The 8,117-nt window shown below is 57.8% G+C and overlaps 1 protein-coding gene across 2 annotated transcripts; it reads right to left on the bottom strand.

Moving 5' to 3' along the window:
- Nucleotides 1-1,046: 1,046 nt before the first annotated feature.
- Nucleotides 1,047-8,015, bottom strand: CNP (2'',3''-cyclic nucleotide 3'' phosphodiesterase). 2 transcript variants are annotated; one of them, XM_082604490.1, is made up of 4 exons: nt 7,880-8,015; nt 5,936-6,605; nt 3,794-3,933; nt 1,047-2,572 (listed from the first exon to the last, which is right to left on the bottom strand). In XM_082604490.1, exons 1-4 carry the CDS (start codon nt 7,880-7,882, stop codon nt 2,123-2,125), a joined length of 1,263 nt encoding a protein of 420 aa, XP_082460616.1. In that variant the 5' UTR covers nt 7,883-8,015; the 3' UTR covers nt 1,047-2,122. The 2 variants fall into 2 exon arrangements, with proteins under 2 accessions (XP_082460616.1, XP_082460615.1); XM_082604489.1 differs by lacking the exon at nt 7,880-8,015 and adding an exon at nt 7,527-7,676.
- Between the last annotated feature and the right edge of the window lie 102 nt (nt 8,016-8,117).

Raw genomic sequence — 8,117 nt, 5'->3', positions numbered from 1 at the left:
CAAATCGGTTTAGCACGGGAGTGCTGAGCAGGCCCTGGGGATGCTGCCGTGCCCAGCCTGATGTCAGTCATGGGGCAGCGAGTTCAGAAAACACATTTTACGGTAGGGCCACCAGAAATCACTAGAAGCTGCATGTGTCCAAAGTGGGTGCCAGGTGTCAGACTGGGCTAACTCAGAGGTTTACACGGGCTCTCAGAGTTCCCACTGCTTGAGGGCGATGGTGACAAGGACAAAATCCTGCCTTCTTGACCCTCAGACCCCTTCCAAGTGGGACAGGCAGCTCCTGGGCACAGCGATCTGGGCGCTGACATCAGCTCACTTAGCTGGAAACACTATTCTTGGCAAACGCCCCTTGCCTTCTCCACTGGTGTCCCTTCCTGTATGGGAGGCAAGCTGGGGGAGGAAGCAGTGGTATATGTCATGCTGTTCAGGTCAAGCTTTGTGTTTGTGGTGAATAATCTCAGTTCCAGGTAGACACACTTGAAGCTTTGGCTGAAGCTCAGATTTTGGGTGCTTTGGTAAGTAGAGATGGCTGGGTAAGGACCTTGGCCCAAATAGCTGTTTCTCGTCCATCTGAGCCTCTGCCCTTTCTTTTCAGTCTTCCCCCTTTAGTGCCAAAGCCGCGCTGAAATGCTGACTGCGTTAGGCCTGGGAAGTTCCCATGTGGCCATCCAGGCCCCCGTTGGCTCGGAAGAGTCAGCTCTTCCCTTGTGTTGGAAGTGGCGCTGATCTTAAGGTGGCCTTCCCTAGAGAACGCAGGCACACCTGTGGGCCTGTGCCCAGTTGCTGGGGGGTGGCAGCTCTGTGCTCCGCATCCCTCACACCAGCCAACTCCCGCTGCCTGTGTGCATCCAAGACCAGCCTCTCTCCCTTCTGCCGCCTCATGAAAGCCAACACTGTTCCACTGCCCGGCCTCGCCACAGCTGTGCTCGGCCCGCAGAGGGGAGACAGGACCGACGGCCCCAAGCTGGGGGACAAAGGCAGTCCTGCCCTTGCCCCAGGGCAGACTGAGCTGGGCATAGAGGGTGAGAGAGACTGCACGCAGCTAGGATTAACACGATTTATTTCATTATCAGTCTTACAAGTTGCTGAGGTTGGGCAAAGCCAGGATAGTAACTAAAATCCCGGGCACTTCTGTCAAGTGACAACCCGATTAGCAAGGCCCTGTTACTGAGCAGAGGGCAGCGGAGGGCACCCCAGGAACCACAGCACCTGCAGCGATGTCAAAAGCCCCTTCCCAGAGGCACCGGGTGGGGCTTGGCGCGAAACAGCCGGGGGCCACTCCACTGGCTCTTGGTACCCACTGACCCCCTTTAGTGGAGGCACAGAGGCCTCCGGAGGCACCAAGGAGGCAAGACGGGCTGCGCGGACAGCGAGATCGGAGCTTTCCCACCGAGGCGCTGTCTCTGGCCCTGATCTCCCCGCCCACACGGCAGAGCTACGCCCCTGGAAGGATGGCAGCCCTCCCGCTTCCTGGGGTGAGACCTGTAGCCAGCCTGGGATGTGGCTGCTGCTTATTGTTTTCTCCCCTAGTATCAAACTGTTACCTCGTTACAGTGTGAGGAGGAGGGGACAGGCACTTAGGACCAAAGGTGGAAGGTAAAAACCCCTTTTCTACCCCGGTAAATAGCCCAGGCTTCCTAGGGCTACACTGATTAAGAAATGGGGTCAAAGCCCAGGGATCATCCCGTCTCAAATCCACCACTAGTCTTCTGTGGCCGTGGTGACCACCCCGCGAGTACGAGCAGCGCCGGGGTGTCCCTCCCCACTAGCCGGCCCTGTGTGGGGCAGCGGGCCTAGGGGCCCAGCAACTGTAAGCGGGGCTTGGGGTTGTGGCTCCGGTACAGGCCCAACTCGGCCCAGCCTCGTCAGCTTTGGTCCGGGTTCCTGAATGGCACCTACCCACCCCCTTGTGTTGAGAGCTTGAGCGTTAGAGGGGAAGGGGGTGGGCAGGAAAAACGAGCAGTTATTTTACAAGTGTTTAAAAAGTTACAAGAAGGTTAACTCTGAGTAAAAAAAAAAAAAAAAAAAAAAAAATCTTAAACCAAAAATCAAGCAGAGGGATGCTTCCCTCTCCTCCCCATTCCCTTGTAAAGAGCAGGGGCCCATGGCCCGGGAACACTCAGATGATGGTGCAGGACTGAAAGGCACTACCCTTGCGGCCGCCCCGTGTGGGCACAGCCTTGCCCTTCCCGTAGTACCCCGTGAAGATGGCCCTGACCTCCATCTTCTTGGCCAGGTTCAGCATCCAGCGCCCACTGCCCAAGGAGTACAGCTTGCCCCGGCTGAGCTCACCCACCTCCTCGCCGCGGTTACCCCCCTTCTCCTGCCTCACAATCTCCAGCAGGTCAATACCCGTCTGCACGGCCTCCACATCACCCGCGCAGCCCAGGGTGATGTGCGCACGGCTGCCCCGCGACAGGCTGTCCGAGGGGGACAGCTTGTCCACGTCGTTCGGCCACAAGGCCAGCTGCTGCTCGCTCAGCTCTACCCGGGCTCCCGTCGTCTTGGGTGTCACAAAGAGGGCAGAGATGGTCAGCGTGAAGGCCTTGCAGTAGGATTTCTTCACCACCTGTGGAGAGAGGACAGAGGACTGAGCTGGAGGTGGCGGCATCGAGAGAGGGACAGTGAGTGCCACTGAGCAGAGCCCGCAGACCTCCACATCCATGGCCGTGTGCTGGGAGGATGTCTGTCCACTGACACTGTCCAGGCTGCTTGAAAAAATGAAGGTGCCAGAGAGGCAGGAGAGAGCAGGCGTGAGACGCAAGGCTTCCTGAGCTCAGGCCAGGCTCCCCACCCCCCAGCTTCAGGGCTCATTCACCTGTAAGAGAGAGCTGAGGCTAGAACCTTCCTCAGCGTGAGGACTAAAGAAGAGCCTGGCGAGGGCTGTTGTCGTCACTACTCGACTCACCCTGTAAAAGCACCCTGGTGTCCAGGCAGTATCCTGGAGGGTGGGGTGAGGTCAGAAATAAAGGACTTTGATCAAAATCTACTCCATACACTTTGGCTTAATTATATCTGATTCTCTGAAAAAGCCCATCTCTCCGATTTTGACCATAAAATCTTCCCTATTTTGCTCACAACCGCTGGTCCTAACAGTGTCTACTGCATAACAGGTGCTTAATAAACGATGAATGAAGTTAGAGGCGGGAGTGAAAGTGCTGTGTTCATTCATGCAGCTGTGGTAGGTGCTAGGGATACAAGGTGAACCACACTGTACATAGTGCTGCCCTCAGGGGGCTTCCACTCATGCGGGAGGAGACCCATGAATAAACAAGTAAAATGGCTGCGTTAACCTAGGCAGAGAAGTCGGGGAGCTGGCAGAGGGTCAGGGAGGGCCTTGCTGTGAAGGCAACCTGGAGGAGGCTGGAGTCGGCCACGCCCGGTGGTTAAGGATCCCATGTCAGAGGCTGTGGGCGGGAGACTTGGGCTGTGTGGCAGGGATGGGGCTGGTACCCCTAAGCCAATAAGCCTCCCTGTCGACACTCCCCACTTGGGCACAGCCAGGCCTCAGACTGGGGGTAAGGGACTTGTAGCCTTTGGAACTGAACACGGGCTTCGAGGCCAGAGCAGGAGCTGCTGCCAACCAGCATTCTCTGTGCAACTGCAGAAGGAACAGGCTCTGATGGGCAGGCCCTGGGGGGCACTACACAGGCTGCGGCGAGCTGGGGATGGAGCCGCCTCTTTTCCTGAGAGGCTGGCTGGTTTGTGGTCCCTGCCTTGAGCCGGTACCCATCTCCAGAAGGCCCTGCCCTCTCCCCACCTCAGCCAGCTGTCCCCGAGGAGCACTCACATCCTGCTGGGCGTACTCGTCTGCCCCAGCGGCCTTCCCATAGTCACAGAACTTGGTTGTGCAGTGCAGCACGCCCGGGGGTCTCTTCCCAAAGTAGGTGACCAGTTCAATCTTCTCCCTGGGCTCATCCCCAGAGACAACTGAAGGGAGAGAAAGTGGGGCAGTCAGGGCGGGAGAGCAGGGGCATTGCGACATCTATCACCAAGACCATGGGAGACCCAGAGGAAAAAAATCGGACATTAAGCATAAATTTGCAATCCACTATAATTGAGCAATCCACTACCATTCATTAGTTGGTCAAATTAATAGCAACTTTGGAGCTATGAATAGGTGTTGATATAAGTTCCCTGCTTTATGTTCTGCAGATTTTTACATCTCTTACCCAGACGTGAAAACTAAGGCACTTGTAACCCAGGGGTAGGTGGCATATGCCAAGGGAATCTGAACTTCGCTAGCTACACATCTGAAAAGAGGGAAGCAGGTCATGAAAAATGGGGTAGAAAGAAAAAAGAGGTTGGGAACTGTGTGGTATAACGGAAGGAGCCAGAAACAGCATAATTAACATCCAGCCCACTTCCAAGCCTGTGGACCTGGGGCAAGTGATTGACCCTAATCTGTCAATCAAATACAATTGGGGGTAACCACACATCCCAGTTTTCCCAAGACCACCTAGGTAACTATTAGTCGTGCCCCATTTCACTCAGGGGCCACTTGAACAAGAAGTTACCTGGTCACTCTAATAATAGGTAGCTTACAGCCTCGTTTGGTGGAAGAAAGCCTATAATGGGCCTGGTAAGATAACAGGATGACATTATGTGGCTGGTAGTTTTGATGAGACTTGGGGTATCTGTGATCTCAATTTCCAGACTCTAAGCCTTGTGGCTAGCTTCAGAGTCACTAGGCTTTTCCTGTTTACCCCCAGGGTTGAATCCCTGTGAAGGACGTGGCTCACCCTCCACAGGGGAGGGAGACCTCTACTCTGAGGGCAGGCCTTGTTTGTGGCCCATTACATTTCTCCTGCTGTGTCCTGGGCAGAAGGATCCCAGTTTTTAATGGTAAAAGCAGCTTCAAGAGGCAATCTCCAGGGCAGAACCAGCTCTTAACTAGGAGCCCTGCCTTGGGAGCTTCTCTGTCACGCTATTCACAGGTACAGGGCTCACGCCCGGCTGGTGCAGGCACCACAGTTCCCCTGGTTTCCCAGCATTTGAATTTTAGGAGCCGAGATGAGAGTTCTCTGAGAACTTATACCGGCACAAATTACCTCTGACAACGCAAAGAAACACGGGTGGGGATATTTCAAGTATGAAGATAGTCTAAAATCAGGGGGAGCTAGGAATGAGTTAAAGGAAGTAACAGATGATTAGTGGGAGTGGGTGACATATTCCCCAATGGGCCACTGGAGAAGGAGGGCCACCAGGGTCCTTCCCTATCCCAAACCTCCCCTCTCGATGGAGCAAACAGGCCCTGCAGGAGCGAACCCTGGTCCAATCCAGTAAGGGGAGGCCCCTCTAGAGGCAACTGAGTCGAGCTCTCACTACAGCTTTGGGCAAACCTCGCAACCCTTCTGGGCATTTTCCCATCTGCAAAAACGAGGGGCTAGACTAGGGAGACTGTTCTCTGGAGCTGTGGGATGCCACAGGAGGTGCGCTGGATAGCTCAAGGCCTGGGAACCATCGCCAGTGGAGTCACAATAGTCCAAGTTGTAATTTTTCTGCAGCTTAGGGCTGCACGGCATATTCTATTCTAGAAAATAGTTCTGCTGCTAAAAATGAGTTTGAAAACATCGGACCAGATTCTCCAAGTTTTTACGAAATGTTGATGTACTTCTTGCTATGGCAGTAAGTAATTTGTTTTTCCCACCTCTAAGACGGGGTCAGTGGCCTAGATCCAGGCTGGGAGAGCGCAGATGGGGAGCAGAGGGCAGGAGGAAGGGTGCGGTGAGAGGCAAGGTGCCTGGCAAACGCCTCTCCCATAACCCACGGAGCGTCACCACCCAAAGCGGCCTCTGCCGGTACCAGGTGAGCCCCCTGCCTCCCCCAGTGCTTTGAGAACAATGGTCCCGTGCACGCAGCACCCTGTGCCCAGCCAAGAGGGGCTTACGAATAAGGCTAACTGCCCCCACCCGCCCACCCCGCCACCTACAGTGTCGCAGCTCCTTCTTGAAGGCCTTGTGGTTGCCCAGCTCCTCGAGGAAGGCCTGGCCGGCTTTGCGGAGGCCCTCGGAACTCTTCCTGGTCAGGAACCAGCCGAAGTAGAGCGGCAGGAAGTCCTTCTCCAGCCCAGGCTTCAGCTTCTTCAGATCGTCGGCTGACAGCTGCCACTGGTTCTTCTCCTTGAGCTGGGCACAGTCCAGCCGCCACGCCGTCTTGGGCTCCACCAGCACCACCTGGTACTGGTACTGGTCGGCCATCTCAAAGAGCTGCTCCAGCCGCTCCCGCTCGTGGTTGGTGTCATCCAGCACGAGGACCCGGACGTCCCGGCGGCAGTAAGCAGCCAGGTCCTCGTCCAGCCGCTTGTACTCCTCGGAGAAGGCCCCCCGGGCACCGGGGGTGATCTTGTAGGTGTCGGCGGACACCATCTTGGTGCCGTCCCGGTACCTGTCCACGATGACCCGGGCCAGCGTGGACTTGCCGCTCCCGGGCAGGCCGCGCAGGATGAAGAGCGTCTTGCATTCCTGCAGGGTGGCCACCGTCTCCTCGTCCTGCAGGAAGGGAAACTGCAGCTCTGGCTTGTCCTTGGCCCCTGAGGATGACATTTTGCGGAAGAAGATCTTGGGCAGGAACGTTTGGCTCTTTCGGGAGAAGCCTCTATTCTGTGTGAGGAGGGGGAGACAGACATCAGCCAGGTCACTCGGGGCCACCCCGCCAGCTTCGCCTCCTTGTCTCTGGCCTCATTCTAACCGGGAACCCCAGCTGGCTCAGGTGCTACGGCCCTGATTGACAGGCACCCCTGGTGCCTTGGGCACCCTCCCAAGCCTTGGGTTGCTGGACCGTGTCTCCTCGCTCCTTGAGACCCGATGGCTTCTGGCTTTGCAGGGTGGAGAGGGGTGCTTGTCTGAGCGCTCCTAAACTCTTCGCTCTCGTGAGGACCGTAGCCTCAAGGATTAGCCTCAAGGATCGCCCACTGCTGCTACCTCGAAAGGAAACCGGTGCTGGAAGTGCGTGCAGGGGAGGGCCTGAAGCCTGCGTTTCTAGGAGTGAACCCTACCTTTATATTCCTGGCACTTATTAAGGATGACCTCGTTGGAGGTGGGGGGCTCCATGTCTGGGCAAAGCCACAGCAGCCGTGGCCCCGAGGGCACAGAGCGGGGTGAGGGTGGAGAAGGGTCACCCAAAGACCGCCTCCCTTCCCCCAACAATGCCAGCGACAGATAATACTCTCTTGTCTGGGATGGGGGGACAATGGTCCCACAGAAGGGCTGGCGGGGGGCAGGGCAGGGGAGCGCTAGACAAAGGGCTTCATTCAGCACGCCTGCCACCTCCTCCTCCTCTCCCTTGGGCCCCCCACAAAGTCGTGGTCTTTGTGCCTGCCCCAGGACTGGGCGGTTCAGGGCACCTGCGTCCGGGGTCTAGCTCTGCTCGCCCCTTGCTCTGTGTCAGCAGCACCTCTCTGAACCACTTGTTCTCCTGCCTGCTAAAACCCACAGGTGACAATAGCTTTGACTGTACAGCGCCCTCCTCTAAACCGGGAGGCCCCACCTCCCGCCAGCACCCTGAGTGCTCAGCTGGCGTACCTTCATCTCAGACAAGGCCCTGGGCAGGGAAGGGCGCCGAACGCCAGCCCAGCGCGGGCCCAGCGCACGCTAGCCCGGCCCACCCGCCAGCCGGGTCTGCTCCGGGGCAGCACCTTCCGCAGAGCGGTCCCCTTCCTCCTCCAGCGCCGTCCGCACTCCCCACTCTCCCAGCACCACCCCTACCTCAGGCCTGTAACGGACAGCCAAGAAAGCCCCGACTCAACTCCGGAACGTCGGGTCCTCATTTGCATACCACTTCCTCTCCCCAATTCCCCAATACTCCCGTTTTCCATCACGGTGCCACCCCGGCCCGGTCCGCTTGCTCCCCTCCCGGCCTTCCCGCGCCCGCTCACCATGATGAGGAGGGGGCGCCGCCGTCACAGCACCAGCTCTCCGGGGCCGCCCGCCTGCGCGGAGGGACACGGAGTGTAGCGGTGACGCGACCCCACTGGGGGCCGCCTTACATAGCCCGGGGGCGGAGCGCGCGCAGGCGGGCCCCGGGTGGGCCGAGCCCGGCCCCCTTTGCGCAGGCGCGGCGAATCGAAACCCGAAACTGACTCGGCGCTGGGGCGTGGCGGCCGTGCTGCCGGC

This window comes from Mesoplodon mirus, assembly GCF_964341445.2.
Source record: "Mesoplodon mirus genome assembly, chromosome: 18".
NCBI lineage: Eukaryota > Metazoa > Chordata > Mammalia > Artiodactyla > Ziphiidae > Mesoplodon > Mesoplodon mirus.
Note: the sequence above shows the minus strand (reverse complement) of the source record. Positions and strands in the feature narration are given on the sequence as shown.

Excerpts from the sequence above, each read along its gene's own strand:
- CNP (XM_082604489.1), bottom strand. Across the intron at positions 3,934-5,935 it reads CAAGAAGGAGCTGCGACACT|TTGTCTCTGGGGATGAGCCC; the intron begins GTAGGTGGCGGG and ends CTCTCCCTTCAG. Across the intron at positions 2,573-3,793 it reads ACGAGTACGCCCAGCAGGAT|GTGGTGAAGAAATCCTACTG; the intron begins GTGAGTGCTCCT and ends CTCTCTCCACAG.